This window comes from Lagopus leucura, unplaced genomic scaffold (assembly GCF_019238085.1).
Source record: "Lagopus leucura isolate 7727_CA_CO unplaced genomic scaffold, USGS_WTPT01 Super-Scaffold_100022, whole genome shotgun sequence".
Taxonomy (NCBI): domain Eukaryota; kingdom Metazoa; phylum Chordata; class Aves; order Galliformes; family Phasianidae; genus Lagopus; species Lagopus leucura.
In genome coordinates, this window is record NW_024962275.1 from 6,346,071 (window position 1) to 6,362,887 (window position 16,817).

A 16,817-nucleotide genomic window follows, 5' to 3' on the forward strand; every position below is an offset into this window, starting at 1 on the left:
ACAGCAGCTGCTTCTGTAGAAAATGCAATTAAGTCTGACATTGAAAGTTAATAGAAAACCTGTTCTTGGAGGTGTTTCTTCACAGATTTCAGGAGTCACTGGTTGGATTATCCCCCAAGGCTGGAAGTAAATCGCTCCCTGTAAACCTTTTTTTTCAGTCACTTCAATAATTCTCACTCATCTCACCGGCCATATTCATTAATGTCAAGTCTGTTTTCCAAAATTGTACCATAATCTTGTCCTCAAGTGCATCCTACAGCATGGAGTTCTATGGTTTATATGGAAGATTGCTAGTATTCAGAGTATTGCTTTGTATATAAAATATTCTGGTACTGAGAAAGCCAAGTTTAAAACGTGGAAAGGTATTTGTGGTTACTAATGGGGAAGCTAGACAATACTGCATCATTTGACTGACCAGTCCCAACCAAGCAACAATACACAAGGAGAAAATACAAATACTATGCTGTAGCCTAAAAAATGCAGCTTAAAGAATGTCACTAAGTAAATCCAAATAATGCATAAATTAGAGGGAATTGCAGCTGGCTGTTAGATATTCCATGTGCTGAAGATAAACATCTAAGTTAGTTGAGTTGCATAAATTATTCATCATAACATATTTGCTCAGCTTTTCTCATCAGCTATGAAAGCCACACATCTAGGCAACAGGAGAGGATAACAGAACTGGGCTTTCACCTCCATGGTATGCCCTGAGAGCAGGGAGTGCTGGAAAGGGTCTGCATGTGAAAGAACGAGGTAGAAAACCTCCCCTTCAGTATGATGCTGCAGTGTGGATGTGGGTGCTGCTCAGGACTTCTCTGCTCTTTGAACGGGGGCTGGAATTGTCCCTTGGTAGCAGGCAGGGTTGTTGATATGGCAGCGATTTCTCCCCCTTCTGCCTCCTGCCACTGCTGTCAAGAGATTACGTGGGGTCTGATATTAAAAAAAAGAAAAAACAACACAAGAACTCTTCTTTTCCCCTGAAAACATTGCTTACCAAATTGTCTTTTTCTTCTCCTGTCTTCTTCCATCTGTACTGCCTACTGCATTCTATTACACGAACTTAACTGTAGCTGTTTGCCCAGTCCATCTCCATCCACTTTCCTTGGGCTTCTTAGGGGCTATCCTTGGGTTTGGGTGTTGATATATCAGTAAGTCCCTACTTGAACAGCTGTATGCTTCAGCTGCATTGTTTTTTTTGCTTTGAAATAGATATTTTGAGAGTGTGAAAAGCAAAATTTCTGTCATTTTTTTGTGGCTACATGAAGTATTCTCACTTCCCTTTCTGAAAACATCCTAGCCATGGAGGGTTTAAGTATCTCCTGACTTTACTGATAGCACTTCCAGGAAGCAGCAATCTGAGAGCAAAAGTACATTTGATTTTACAGGGTCTAAAAATGGTCTCTTTGGAGAGGAAGCACAGATGGCATTTTTCCTACACTTACAGTCTTTATGGTAGGAACATGGGAATTTCTATTTATTATAAAGCTTTGCCTGTCTTTTAGCATCCAGATCTGCATCTTCCCATGCAATGTAACTGCTCCATCAGTGAGAATTGCTCTGTCCTGAAGGGACCGTTCCTACTTCGTGCAGAGGGGGTTTCTTTCTAGAGCCAGGTTTGGGATCATGAATGATGAGAGCACCCTCACCCTGCAGTGTCAGACAGAAGCTCTCTTTACTTTTAAGGTTCTACTTATCACTGAAAGCAATTGTGGGACCCCCAGATGTGTCTCTTCCACAGAAACCAAGTACTGGAGCTTTTTATAAAGTAGAAGAATGCGATGCTCCATGCAATAACTTCATGGCTAACGTACTTGTTTCTATAGACAGTTTTTGAGCCAATATTCTGTGTTTTCTCCACTCATGATGTTAGGTACAGGTTTGCTCTGTCCCTGCCCCTTTCCCTTCCTTTTTTCCCCCTCTTTTTTTGGCCTTTTGGCAGATATTTTTCTGGGAAAAACCTGCACTTCTGCAGATTTCAAGTTTTGACATTACTGAGTTCTAGAATGTTATCAGAGGGGTGTTCTGCTTTGGGCTATTTACTTGGCTTGTGAAAGCCTAGGAGCTACAGAGGGGGCATTAGCTCAGATGGAAGGAGACATTTTGAAGTAAAAAGCCACCACTTTGCTATTTTAATGAATGCAACTGCTGTTAGGCAGCCTGGGGTGTTGTGATGGTATGCAATCAAAATAAATACATGCATAATTGCGTTAAGTGAAAGAACCTAATACACATAAAATTGGCTGGGTGTAGAGTCAACCTCTGAGCAGAAAGCTGTGCTGGCTTTGCAGCTCGCTGATGGTACCTCCAGATCTGCCTGCGTGTCAGGTTCTCCTCCAGCAGAGTGGGACTGCAGGTGCTGGTTGACAAACAATGATAGAAAGTGCCGTGCCAGTGCCAGGTATTGTCATTCCTATTATTTAAATGCATCTTTGTCTTAAATCCCATTTACAGGAATAATTGAATGAAAAGGGACAGAGAAGTCTGTGACTTGATTATCTGGGAGATGGGTTAAGATAGCGCAGGTGCATTGTAGGAGAGTGGTTATAAATAATATTCTTTCCTTTTTAAGAAGGCCTTGCTCAATATTTTTCAAAGGGCATTATCAGGTTTCTCATCTTGCAGGTGCTCAGCTGGTGATGTATTTCAGAGGCCTGGTTTTTAGTTCACAGGTGTGTAAGGTTTTCTCAAGACACTTGCCTTTGTGTTATTTCAAAGTGGATACTTGCAATGAAGAGATGCTCCTGCAAACATTTAACTTTATTTTTTTTTACCATTTGCTATCGGTTTAAAAGATGGGATTTGAAAATCAATTCCTACTTAAAAAAAAAAAAAACAGAAAAATGAACAAAACTTTCATTTTCATCCAGTCCTCCTGCTTACATTTGAATTGATCCTTTTAGATGGTTTAGTAAATATGCTGTTTTTCGAGCTGTTCTTTTGCTGTACTTCCTGTTACTGAAAGATGTTTGGAGACAATGCATTTCCTTCAGATGAAGACAATGCATTTCCTTCCATCTGTTTTGTAAGAGCAGTAGCTCTAAATACCAGGATGGGTTGTGAATGTGAGGACAGGAGGATGTAGAAATGGTTGGTCTCAAGTATATCGAACTGACCTGTTCTTTTTCACTCAGAGGCAGTGAGGTGCTGGCACTGCTGCCCAGAGCAGTGGGTGCCCCATCCCATGTCCATGGATGGAGCCCTACGCAGTCTGAGCTGGTGGGGGCCAATTAACTCTCAACAGAGGTTGGAACTGGATGATTTTTAAGCTAAGCCATTCTGTGATTCTATGATTTGGTGACAGAGACCAGAATTTGCTGCTTTAGGGAGAGATGTAATACCCCAAAGTATGTGGGGGTGTAAGGGCCAGCCTGCTCTCTTTGTAGGGAAATGCAGCACGCTGCAGGACACCTCTGGAGATTCCAAGGCCATCTCTTCACCAGCCCAGACCTCAATCCCCGAAGTGTGTTGTTGCCCTGCAGTAATGTCTCATTTGTCTTCTCCTCCCCTCCCTTTCTGTCTAGCCCTGTAGCCCTGTGTGTGTATCCATGCGGGGCTGTCCAGTGGGATCATCATCTCCTTCACCATCCTCCTTCCCTGCCCTCAGGGGTTCTGCTTGCCCCTCCGGACTCAGCGCCTCACTCCTCTTGTGTTCCTGTCTTGTCACGTAGGGAGTTTGCCCGTTGGAAGGTGAGGAACACAGCCATTGAGCGAAGGGACCTGCTCCACAACCCACTGCCCCTGATGCCTGAGTTCCAGAGGAGCATCCGCCTCCTGGGCCGGAGACCCACCACGCAGCAGTTCATCGATACCATCATCAAAAAGTACGGCACCCACATCCTCATCTCTGCCACCCTGGGAGGTAGGTGGACAGTCCGGGCTCTTCTCTTGCAGCGGTGTCGGTATGGGTTGGAAAGGCTCTGGGCAACACCCATAGGCCATTGGCCATGCCACGTGGAGACCCCCAGCCCAAGACTGTCTCATCATTAGGATTAAAAATCCCCCAAAACCTTTGCAAATGAATTCACAGAGCAAGGCGTGTACGTTCAGCATCTGTGATACGTGTGCACCTGCGCTCCTCTGACAACAGAGTGCGTGCTGGTGTGCAGCAAGATAAACATGCTTCATTTAGCAGGAGTCTGTCTGCCGCTCCTCTGCCCCTGTCCTTAATTTGGCAATAGAGTGGGCTGATTCCTATTTTTGCAGTATGAAACAAAATGCAGAGGGAAGACATGCCTTCTAGCTGGAACTGGAGGAATTGTAATGAGCTCCAGGAGAAGGAGTTGGGCGGGGAGTGGATGCAGCAGAGGAAGAGGCGGCCAGGGAGGTCTGGGCTGAATGCAGAAGGGAAAGCAGCAACGTGGACTCGACTGCTGGAAAATCACGACTAAAATGTAAAGTGGACAAGGACTGCAGAGAGGTTTGCATGTGCAGGCAGAATTTGTCTAGTGGTGACAGAAGGCAGAGAACTGTATGGCCACTAACCATGTGAGTGCACTGCTGTTGCTGCTGCATTAACATTTTGAGTACTGAGAATATGAGGGGTGAAAATCAGCATCTCCTCTTAAAAATTCATGATGATTTCTTTTTTCATTATACCATTTTTATCATTCTTTACTGTTTTAGGGCATGCATTTAAATTCCTTTCCTCTGAGAACATGTATCCATAAGGTTGCTGCACTGGTAAATGGTTTTAATTTCAGTAGAGTTTGTTGCTGTTGCTCTTGACCTCCACCCTTGCCACACTGTGAAGTTTGTAGTGAACTTTGAGGAATTTTTGGCCGTCTGCCTATTCCCAAAGCATTCTGCAGATGCTCAGATGAGATGTAGATGAGATTAGATGTGTGCATGTGATTCATGCACAAATGAGGTGGTAAGTAAATTGGCACAGTTCCACTGAAGGCAAATGACCTCTTGTGCAGCGTGCATCCTTCAAAGAACCTCAGGCTGCTCCTTCTGCCCAGCCGCTCAAACTGGCTGCTCCATCAGCAAGAAATGTGAGGGAGAAGGTCTCCATGCACTGAAGTGCATGAGCGGTGCCTGCATCAGGCCCTGAAGAACTTGCTGTAAGGATAAAAACCTCTTCATTGAGGAAATAATTTTTAGGACTGTGTTTTATTGAGCCCAAAGCAGCCAAGTAGGAAACTAGAAAGGTGTTGAGAGTTTTCTACTGGGGCTCACTTTCCTTTCCATTGACATGCCTTTTTTTTCTTGTCTCCCTGTTCACATCCCTGGAAATCTGAAATAAGAAAGACCTTTGATGTTGAAATATATTTTTAATTTTGCCTGGGTGAGGTTGTGAATTATTCACAGTGGCTTGTTTCTTCTCCTGATTTTACAACACAACAATTTTAAATATGCAGAGACTTGCAACGAGAACTGGTATTGGAGAGGAGAGCAAACTGCTCTATCAGCCCAGAGCACAGTGAGCAACATTGGGGGAAAAAAAGAATTTATGTTGGCAGTGGCAACCCTACAGAAGATACAGATGAGGCTGAGCACACATTATGCAGGGAGGGCACACTCTTAGCACAGTCTGTGGGATAAACAAGACCTCTGGGGCATAAAACCAGACATGCACTGACCCTCCTAAAACCTCCGGGAGATGTCCTAAAATAAATAAGTTCCAGGACTCCTGCTTTGGATTGCAGGGGTTTGCAACATGGCCTGATGTCTTATGTTGCAAATGAATGACAAATGCAAAAGAAATTTTGTTGCTTTTCAGTGCTATCTGTTGCACTGACCCCAGGAGGCTGGGTGATGGATCAGGCCAGCCCAGGGCAAACACAGAGAGTTTCACACCTGGCCACAGAAGGAACAGGCTCCATGCCTTTCATGGAGCATCCAGATCCTTGTAGAGTCTAAAATCCAGCTGTACTCTAGTTTAGTTCTGACAAAGGAACTGGTGAAGGGTCGTTTCGAGGGCATCCATGCTCCAGGATGGAGCACACAGAGCTGAGAGCCAATTTGCAGGGAAAGCCCTGAAGGAAAGACAACTTTGAACATAGCATCCACTTAATAAACGAGAAATTAAGACTTAATAATGCAGCAAAAGTCTATTAACCTCTCTTGATCTAAGGGTTGCTTGTTCACGTGCACTCTCCATGGGGATGCTGCGCTTTTCCTGGTCTGCACACATGTGCAAAGAATAGGTTTCCAGCTGTGTTATCTCTGCTCAGCACCTTTCCCTCCTAGGGACTGAATTTGTCCTTCAGGAAAAGCATCAAATCTCAAGGGCTTTACTTTCCTCACCTTCTTTCTTCCTCCCAATGGAGGAACTCAGACAACTCAGGGAGCAAAAGAGATTACTTCTGCAGTAAAACCTTTCATCTGCAGCATCTCAAAGCATTGGGTTCTCCTTTCTGATGTCTAGGAGCTGTTGCAGTGGCTCGTTGCCTACTCCATGCTGTCTGGGGGGTCCAAGGCTGATTCTGACTCTGAAATTGGTGTCAGTGCCTGAGTAGTTCAAGCCAGTTTGCTCTCTGTCCAATGCATCTCCAGTCGCAGCGTTTCTCTAGCTAATATATCTTAGCTCCTGAGTGTTGTGCTTCAGCTATCAGAAGGAGGAATCAGAGTTTTTTCTCCACAAACAGCTGCTTTTTCCACTTCCTGGTGAAACCCCAGTGTTGGTGCTGCCTGAATCCCGCAGGTTCCTCAGAGAGCTGCAGCTGAGGAGCATCACTCCAGGTCTTCCCTTTCCATTTGCAGCCATGTGCAGTGGAGGTGAAGCCCTATTAATGTCTGCAGCATCTCCACACAGCTAAATAGCTGAGAAATACTTCTGCCCCAAAGCACACCACTTTGCTCCCCCAAACCTCTCCCATGAGGCTGTCCTTCCAGTGGCAAACAAGCTGCCTGATGAAAATTCACAAAGCCTGACCTTCCTTCAACCCCCCTGTGAAAATCCGCCTTGACAATGAGACCTGGAAATGCGCTGACAGCAAGGAGGCACCTGGCACTCTGTGACTGCTGCTTCTCACACTAATCACTGTCACCTCATCGCTGTGTGCTTTCCTGAGTGTTTGCTATATGCACCTGTTGTGTTTCATTGGATACTTGGATTTAAGTCCTCCAGGACAGGAACTTTCTGCTGTTTGCATGGATGCGACAGAGCCTTGATCCCTGCCAAGGGCTCCACGCGTTGCTCAATGCGTGATGATGTTTAAAGTGAGAAGGGAAATCAGAGCCTGGTCATTTTCCAGGGAAGATATTTTCTTGGGAGTCAATAATGATGGTGCTGTTTCTGCCACAAGTGTGGTCAGAAGATAACATGTAAGAGTATGAAAGAGTGAGCGTTACATGCCAAACTTCTCCACTTCGTTCTCATGAAGCCAATTGCAACCAATCCATTATTTTGATGGCAAGTATCTTCGTTCCATCAGAAATTGCCACATTTCACCTCAAAGCCAAAATCTCAATCCTTGATGTATCAGTTGCTAGGAAAAAAAAAAAAAAAAAATCCAATAAAAAAGTTTGATTTCCAGCCAGAATCTTTTTTAATTCAGACATTTGGTTTCCAGATGAGGTCTGGAACATGTCCAGGGAAAGGAGAGGGATTACAAGGTTTTGTGGTTTTTGTTATTTTGGTTTTTTATTTTTTTTATGTAATTAAAACAAATTTTTTGGGGCAAATCAAACTATTTCAGCTAGTCACCGCTTTTAAGGAAAGTAAGCACTTGTAGACTAAGAAAAACCTGCAGAACTTCTGGAGAGCAAAATATTTCTTGGCCTAAGAAGTAGCAATGTGGTTTTTTTTCTTTTGACCAGGCCATCATTTCCAGGGGCAATGAATTCATCAGTGGCTCATTTATCAAACCTCCATAAGAGAGCTATGTAGAAATGCACATTCCTACCTTCAGCATCTATTCTTTTCATTTATTAAAATCAGAGCTTCACACATCGAGGAGACAAGGATGGTATTCTATGCTTCTGATGGATTTTCATTTAGCTCATGAAGCACAAATTGAACTTTGAAGTAAATATAACTTCTCGGCTTTGTGTCCTTTTCATGTTTCTTTTAGATTCATGTTTCTGCTAACATTCAGGATGCCTGGTGCTATCAGATCTAACTGCCTCGCTACCAAACTGCCTGCGCTTACTGACTCAAAGTCACCTGCTATCCCTTACCCCACGTTATCTCTATCTCTACTTAAATTCACCAAAAGAGACAACAGGACAGGAGGCAAAGCAGAAAGGAGACTTGGCTTAGCTTAACTTTCTCATTTGATCTTCCCTCTGATTGCTCCCCTTCACTCCCTCTCTGTCCTTACCCATTTTCTTGGCCACTGGAAGCTAAACAGGTACATGCAGTATTAGTTTGTCTTCTGTACCCACCTATATGCAACTTAAATCGTTTATTTCTACTAGAAACCAGTGTAGAGAATTGCATAAAATAGCCTCTGCTCCTGCCAGGTGTGCATCATTCTAGATGCAATCCTACAGAGAAAAGCGTTCCTCACATTGGCCGAGTGGTCTGAATCCTTTCCAGCAGTTGTGCTGAAGCTCTGCTGACTGATAGACATTCAAAGCATCACCTACTGAACTAAGCAGAGCTGATCTATGAGTATAGTGGATGCATTGGTTGAATAGAGAAGGAGATTCTAGCTCCTTAATACTAATGAGGAAAGGTGGATCCATCTAATAAGTGTTTTATGTGTTAAGATATTCTTCCTAGAGGTGTAAAACAGAATATCATAGATCATAGAACATCCCAAGTTGGAAGGGACCTATAAGGATATTCTACACCAGGACCTGGAATATCTTGTCTGCCCTACCTGGCAGCCTCCTGGCCCCACTGGAAGCTCTTTTTCTTCTCACTGCAGGAGAAGAGGCCCTAACCATGTACATGGACAAAAGTCGGCTCGACAGGAAGTCAGGAAACGCTACTCAGAGCGTGGAAGCTTTGCACCAGCTCGCTTCCTCCTACTTTGTAGACCGTGATGGCACCATGAGGAGACTCCATGAGATCCAGATCTCTACGGGAGCAATCAAGGTACTGTGTCCAGCTACATATTCCCAAACCACTAATGCAGGGGTTTGGCAGGAAGCAGAAATTCTGAACGTGAACTCCTGAGACAAGTAATGTCTGGAAAGAGGTGGGAATTCAGTGTGATGGTTACATAGGCTATGAGATTTCCACTATGCATGGCAGTGACTCCTGGAAGGAAGAGAGGGAAGAGATAACCCAGATTAGCAATGAAGATGGGAAAGGAAAGGCAGGTCTGTGGAGTGGACACCCATGCAACCCAAGAATATTTTCCCCTGGTGGCTAGAGGACTGATAAACATCTCTCTGATGAACTCACTGCAAGAAAAGGTGTGGCATTACTGAGGCATCTGGAATGAAATGGACTGAGAGACAGCTTGGGGGTTGGAGCAGGAAGGAGGGAGAGCTGCTCAGAGCATACAAAATAGGGAAAATGGCTCTGCAGACAAAGGCTGCCTTCTCTGAAAGCAATCATCCTATAGCGGGGAGGGATTTTATTGTTGCGGAGTTCACTCCAGGGAAGGTGAATGTGGATGGAGTTGTCATTGTTAGCCATTTCTGAAAGGTTTCAGCTCTTATTATTGTTCTGTGGTGTCTCATGGCTGAGTCTGTTCCCTCCTGGATGGGAAATCGGATTGAGATATTGAAACAGTGACAGCAGATAATCACCCTATGTGAATTCAGGAAGGGCAGCTCTCCTCAATGGCTGGAAACCAACAGCAACAGCCACAGAAGCAGCACTGCAGGTCATCTGTGCCTCCTTTCTATCCTTAGAACGAGGATGGTGTGCGCATATGCTGTGGGAGCACTAGGTGACATTGCAGGCTGGCAATCCATCTTGCATCTTGTTGTCCATTAAGAGATGCCAGGGAATAATTTCTCTACTGGCTTCTGGTGTTCTCCACTGGAGATCCTCCTCCTTCCAAGCCCAGGATAACATGCTGTTCCATAAAGAAAGCAGGCACAAGTCACTCTGTTCTTTCCAGCTCATGGGTGCCTCAAGCATTAGCCACGTCTGTCCAGTGAGGAACATATTTTCTCAATCACATAAGATGGATTTTGGATTGCATCAGCTGGTGGCAATGGGTCAATGTATCACAAAGTCTGAACCTGCCTGGAGAAGACGTGGTGCTGGAACCAAAGGCAACACTCTGTTCTCTCTTTTCTACATCCTCTGCAGGTAACAGAAACTCGGACTGGCCCCCTGGGCTGTAACAGCTACGACAATCTGGACTCTGTGAGTTCTGTCCTTCTGCAAAGCACTGAAAGCAAACTCCACCTGCAAGGTAGGACACAGGAAGAAGGGAGAGGGGCAATCAGGGCACGGAGTGGGGATGCAATGAGAACAGGCTGACCTTTTATTTTCCCTGTTTGCTGTGATCGCCTTCTGCAGTTCAAGTTCCATACAGGATTAGGGCTAAGCTAAAGGTAGAAGAAGCTGCAGATTGGGCCTGAGCAAAGAAACTGGGTGTCCCTCCTATACTAAATTTTGACAGATTTCTGTGGATTATGCATACAGCAATACAAATAAATGTCACCTTTTTCCATTAATATTGTTGGGACATACTGCCCACATCTCACTTTGTCCCTCTGTATAATCAATAAATGTACAGATGTTACAATTGTGAAATATACCAGAGAGTTTGGCTAAGCAGGTTATTACACCAAAAGAGAACAGATAGAATGACTTACCTGTGTCCTGGGCTCACTGTAAAACTCCAAAGGAGGGATATCCAGAAAGAGATCCTTCCCCACTGGCAGCTCTTAAATAGGTCCAGGAGAGGTGCAGCCAGGCTTCACCCCTTCCAGCAGCACAGGAGAATTGCCTTCACCTGTGCTCCCATGGCTGACGCATTGCTCGCCTCAGGTGATCAATCAGAGGTTCAGGCTGTGATTCAGCAGTTCCCACACACCCTCCCAAACTGATTATTTGCAGAAAAGCAGTGCAGATCAATTTTTGGGACTTTCTAAAGAACATAATCTTGGGGAAAAATCACAGATGTTTTATTTGAAGGCTGGAAGCCGTGGCTTCAGTCCCAGCTGGGGAGCTAGCTCAGAAGTCTACAGTCAGAAGTCACAACTGAATTAATAAATTAATAAATAAAATAAAACATGCTGGTTATCAAGAAGTCAACTTTGGTAGAAGGAGAAAATTCAATGGGTGCATAATTTCCCAAGTTTATTTCCATTTTTTTATAAACTAAGGAAATGTGGGATTTAATTGCTCATTTGCCCAGATGTTTTTATTTCTGGAATCTTTGTACTTGCACAAACTCTAATTTTTCAGATGAATGGGCTACATTACATCAGCTTTAAGTGTAATTTGGCAAGTGCTATTTTAATCTTGGTTTCAAAGAAACTGGGTTTAATTTACTGAGTCATATTATTATTGTTGTTATTATTTGCCCTTAAAAATAATAGGCAGGTTGCTTTCACTTTTCTTGCAATTCTTGAAATCACTGAATTTTGATACTTAACCTAATTAACAATAAGCAATTTGAGGCTTTTTGTATACTGTGGTGATGATTGTTGGTAATGAAAACCGAAGAATGACACATCAGCTAAGTAAGTAAAGAGCTAAATAGACTGACAGCTTGGTTCATGGGCAGACAGTGGGTAAGTAAGTAAATCAGCAGATATCTGTTGCTGTCTGATCCTAAAAGAAAGAGAAAAAGCAAGATAGCTGGAAGGGAGAAGGAGAGGGAAGAAATGGGGAATTTTAGAAGAGAGAGGGCAGGTAAGGAGGACAAGGCAGCAGACAGAGGGATGTGGCAGCAGGAGCTCATGGTCAACAAGAATTGGGTTTCATGGAACAAGCAAACCAAATCACAGCAAAACCAGGGGTCAGATCCAATCCCAAGGGAGACAGTGATGGAAGGAGGGAAGGTGAAAGCTGTTCTTAATAGGACAGAGCGATCTTTAAAGCTACACCTGAATGTTTTCTTTCTAATCTGGAGAGCGGCTCTTGGGGTAATTACCCAGGATCCTTCCTCTGCTCTGAGAGGCCTCATTAGGAATTAGTCACAGGACTGTGGGTAAGGGATCATGACCGAGTCTCCTCCGATCTGATTAGCGGCCAAGCAAGAGCTGCTGACAGAAATCCATGTCACTACCTTTGCTCTGGCTCTGAGGTTGGCTCAATAAAAGAGCAGCATCTTCATGACAGGGAACATCTCTGTCCCTCGTTGCAGCCATATGTAAGAGTCGTGTGTTCAAAGATGTGCAATTTGGGCTCGGTGGCTGGGCCCACTGCTACCTCCAGACCTGTTTGTGCAGGGTTTGGGGAGGTCAGCCAGCCTGGAGGTGTAGGGAAGGACTGGACAGCACACATAGTGCGAGGCCCAACACCTGTGGTAACATGGACCTCTACAGCAATGAGTGGGAAAACGGGAATTTCTGCTTCCTGCCAAACACTGATGGGCTGAAACTGGAAAATCAGAGTGCAAAAAAGCAACAGTCAGAAAAGTGCAGAATTAAAATTCCAGAGGCGGCTTCTTGGGCGGTCTGACCATCTCTGTCTATATTGCAACATGGCACTGTTTCAACAAGATAAAATCCCTGTGCTGTTTTAAACATTGCAACATAAATCAGGAGATATTGCACACTGGGTAGTTTGTTACATCAAATATGGTAATGGAATATTAAAATTCACGTCACAATTAATATTAAAGTCTTCACCAAGATGGGCAGAGCTGTAATGACAACGAAAACATTTCAGCTTTTCAGTGAAACAAAATGAAGGAAGTATGAAAAACACACTTAGACCTTTCCCTGTCAAAAGTGCTTTTTGAGTCAACATGTTCTCACAAAATGCTTCAGTGAAACTGCATTTTCAACAGAGAACTCTTCTATGGAAAATGTTTCAAATAGCTCTAATTTAGAGCAGGGGAAATTTACCTCTTTTAATGCAGGAAGCCTTTTGTATGCAGTCCAAAGCCAAACATCTCTCTCTAATAGATTTTCTAGGTGAATTAAGGACATGTTCCCTTGTCAGACACTTCATATTCTGCCTGCAGTCTTCAAAGCCAAACCTATACCAAATCTGTGCTCCTCTTTATTTTTAAAGAGGAACTTTACACTTCAGAATTCCCCCTTCTGACCAATGGTATCTTCAAAACCAAGACATTTTCCCTATCAGTAGTCACCAGCAGACGTGCCTTCTTCCTGCACTGTCAGCTCCCAAGGCTGCCATGAAGGAAAGAGCCAATTCCTTGTGCACCTGGCTTGCACTGAGGTGTTCACCTCATGATATTGGTTCATGATCCCAGTCTTTAAGGCCAACTCCCTGCTTGGCTGCTGAGACAGGATTAATCAGTAGATGACAATGAGGGAATAAATAGCAACTTATTTGCATGTTTGTAGGAGTCAAAGATAATACCTAGGGAATGATACAGCACCGTGAGTTGTTTTGTTAGGGCTGGGGCTGGCAGAGGGTTTTTCTGCAAGGAAACTTTTGTCTTGAAGATCTCTGAATAACATGTAATTTCTGTCGTGCATTTCCTTGAGTGCTGAGTTTGGAGTAGGTACATGCATGATTCAGTGGGTGGTTGGATTTGTGTGTTACACGTGTTCCAGGCCTAAACACGTAATTATGTGCTTCTTCTTAAGTGCTACAATTATCTACACAGATTTCAGCAGAACTCCTTGCCCCACTGAAGTATTTATACAGGTGCTTTGCTGAGTCTGACTCTCACTTAAGCAAAGGGTCATTTACACTGCTGTGGGAATATGAAATTATTTCTTATAAAAGAAGGTTATCTTGGAAACATTTTTCAGAGACTACAGATTTCACAAACAAAAATCAAATACTTGCAGTGTGGGATGTGACCATGAGTTTTATTTTGAAGATTACAAGTTATTCATGTTTCTGCACGTGCTGGGACACACTGCATATGTCTTTTCCAATGGAAAGTGGTTTCCCTGCATCTTTACTGGCTTGTTTTCACACCTTTCCACTCCAGAAAAAGTCTGCAAAGCCTGTGCCATTCGTAGCTGGAACCAGACAGCATGTTGGTGCTGTTAGCTGACTTAAAATTCAAACAGAAAACACAGTGAGCTGAAGAGCCTGTGGGCTTTTGGGCTTCATATTCAAAGGTTGAGGCCAGGGCAGGTTGCTCCTCCGTGAAGCAGAAAGTGGAAAGATTTATTCACAGGACTTGGACCATGCATAAACAGGGTCAGTGCACAGCGAGGAGCCTGGCCCCATCTTCGGTGAGCGTGAGAGCTCAGGGAGTGCAGCAGCCTTCGGGCTCTCCAACCTTCTTCTGTAGGTCTCAGTTCTCCAGCAGCTCAGTGCTTTCTTTCCATTCCTCGGTGTTGGAGCCTGGCAGAACGAACCATCCCTAATGTCAGTGTGATGGTTTGAAAAGAGATCATCCTTCTGTGGTGGCTGCTTCAGATAAATCCCTAAAAGAGTCTGAACGTCAGCCCTTCTTGCAGTCAAGAGGAGGAAAGCTACGTTTTTAATTCAGATACATCTCAGGAAAGAGCAAAGAAACCTCAAAATGCTGCTGTTGCCCTGATCCTCCCCAGACTAGCTCTATGATGTTTACAGAGATGCTGTAATCTGCCCAGCCTCGTGCATGTTCCCTCCCCTCCTAAGGTCCAGCCCGAAGCCCTGCCTCATGTCACAAGCTGAGCTGTGCCCCATGCTCATCCCGCCTGGCAGCTGCCACCGCTCTGAGCCCAGCTGCAAATCGGGTCAGACAGGGCTGCCACCGGGCATGGTGAGCAGCAGGGGGAGAAGGGATGTCCCCGTGGTTCCCCTTGCCCCCTGATGCTGCTGGGCCTGGGGGACCCTGCCAAGGCTGAGGCGTCTGTGTGGAACCAGAGGGCAGTGGGCTGTGTGGTGCTCAGGGGCCTGAGGTGAACAAGACCCAGCACAGAGGTGAGCCTGAACTCCTGGACGGCAGCGTGGCCCTTCCTGCCCTTCCTGCACGCTCTCACCCTCTGAATTATTGCCTTATTTTCATTCCACTCCAATGAGCTGTCAGCAACGGATACGGTAATTCAGCGCTGCAGAAACACAAACAGATGGGTAATTGACCCGCGCGCCTTCGTTGCGCTGGAGTTCAGCGCTGCTGTTCGAGCCATAAACTCCTCTCTGCCACTCTGCCATCCCTGGGCCATTTACAAGGGATGAGCCCGCGGGCCTCCGCCCTGCCTCACGCACCCTGAGTGATGCTGACAGCCCCGGCGCAGAGAAACAGCTGTGAGTCCTCAAAAGCCCCAGGGCTGTCTGCAGGGAGCCCAGAGATGGCGGCTGGAGGAGGAGAGGCTGCAAAGGCGTATGTGTTGTACACAGGGCACGCAGGGAAACTGCCATCACGTCCTCGGGTACCCAAGCAGGCATCCGCCCACACGTGTGCCTGCACAGATGGATGGATGCACAAACACTCGCTGCAGAGAAAGAGAGCTGGGGATTGATCTCTCAGCTAATGTAAACCTTCCGAGCACCACTGAAATCCCTGGCACTAAATCCATTTGCACTTTTATAGGATTTGGCAAGTAGCCCTCCTAGCAGGGAGTGAGCTGGAAAGAGTCAGGTACCCGGCTCCTGTATTTATGCTGTGGGAGCTGGGCACTTAACTCTGCAAGGCCCTTTTAGAAATCCCTCCCCGTATTATTTTCCATTCTTCTGTTTTCCTTTCTCTTCTCTTCTTTTTTTTTTTTTTTTTTTTTTTTTTCCTTTTTCTTTTTTTTTGGTGCATAGTTTTTGTTTCTGTGGTACCAAACCTATTTAGTCTCTCCCAGAACAGCATGATGCTCATCACTTCTGAGCTAGTGCTTGGCTGCAAAGCACAACAACCAATACATGGGGTAAGGGATGCTTTGCTCTCTGCTGCTTCACAACATAGTGGGACCCAGGACTGGGAGGAAGAGGGGAATTGATCTCAGCTCATCTACTGCTTGCACCCAAGGCGTATATTTTCTAACCATCTTCCTTACCCATGACAGCGCTGAGAGAAATCTCCCAACAGTTTTTAATTCCTCAGTATCACTTCCCCATGCTGTTAATGAAACAGGTTTTGAAAGCAGAGCAGATGCCTGAAATGACCTTTTTTTTCTCTTTCCCCCCCCACCCCCCTGCATTCATGCTTCATTTCCAGGTCTCCAGATCATCTTCCCCCAGTACCTACAAGAGAAGTTTGTCCAGTCTGCCTTGAGCTACATCATGTGCAATGGGGAGGGCGAGTACATCTGTAGGAACAGCCAGTGTGGCTGCCAATGTGCAGAGGAGTTCCCACAGTGCAACTGCCCCATCACCGACATCCAGATCATGGAGTACACTCTAGCCAACATGGCCAAGACCTGGACAGAAGCCTATAAAGATCTGGAGAATTCAGGTAACCAAGCAAAACACGTTCTCCAATTGATTTCTTTCAAACAAACTATACTAGTTGAGAATCATTTTCTTCTCCAGTATAGTGTTACGGTTTGTATAAAAAATAGATGATCTCGAGCCCCAAAGTATGATCTTGATAGTGAGGGATTCTTGTTTTTACTCTATGTGTGTACATGTAAGACCACATACACTGCACATAATAATATGTGTAAGAGATATTTTCCATGGAAGATTTTTGGTTTTTTTAAATTAAAAATCTGATTTTTCAATCCAAACCAGCTCAGAACCTCTCTTTAATAGCCCTACAGAGAAACTTCCACAATATGAATGATGCAGAAATTGCTTTTCAGATTTGCATGAATGATTTATTCTGCTTTGGTGAAAGGCAATTCACGGGGAGAGCACAGGCCAGATGACACCTCATTTGAGACAAAGAGAAGGGAAAATGACTTCTCTTTCCTACAGCACTGATGTCTGTTGGTGTGAGCAT

At 44.8% G+C, this 16,817-nt stretch overlaps 1 protein-coding gene across 1 annotated transcript in view; it reads left to right on the plus strand.

Annotated features, from left to right (window-relative positions):
- Positions 1–16,817, plus strand: part of BRINP1 (BMP/retinoic acid inducible neural specific 1) — a 52,929-nt gene that overhangs the window by 26,025 nt on the left and 10,087 nt on the right. The window contains exons 2-5 of the mRNA XM_042879046.1: positions 3,669–3,859; positions 8,820–8,989; positions 10,163–10,268; positions 16,092–16,328. Of these exons, the coding sequence (XP_042734980.1) occupies positions 3,669–3,859; positions 8,820–8,989; positions 10,163–10,268; positions 16,092–16,328 (704 nt within the window). The remainder of the gene's footprint in view (positions 1–3,668; positions 3,860–8,819; positions 8,990–10,162; positions 10,269–16,091; positions 16,329–16,817) is intronic.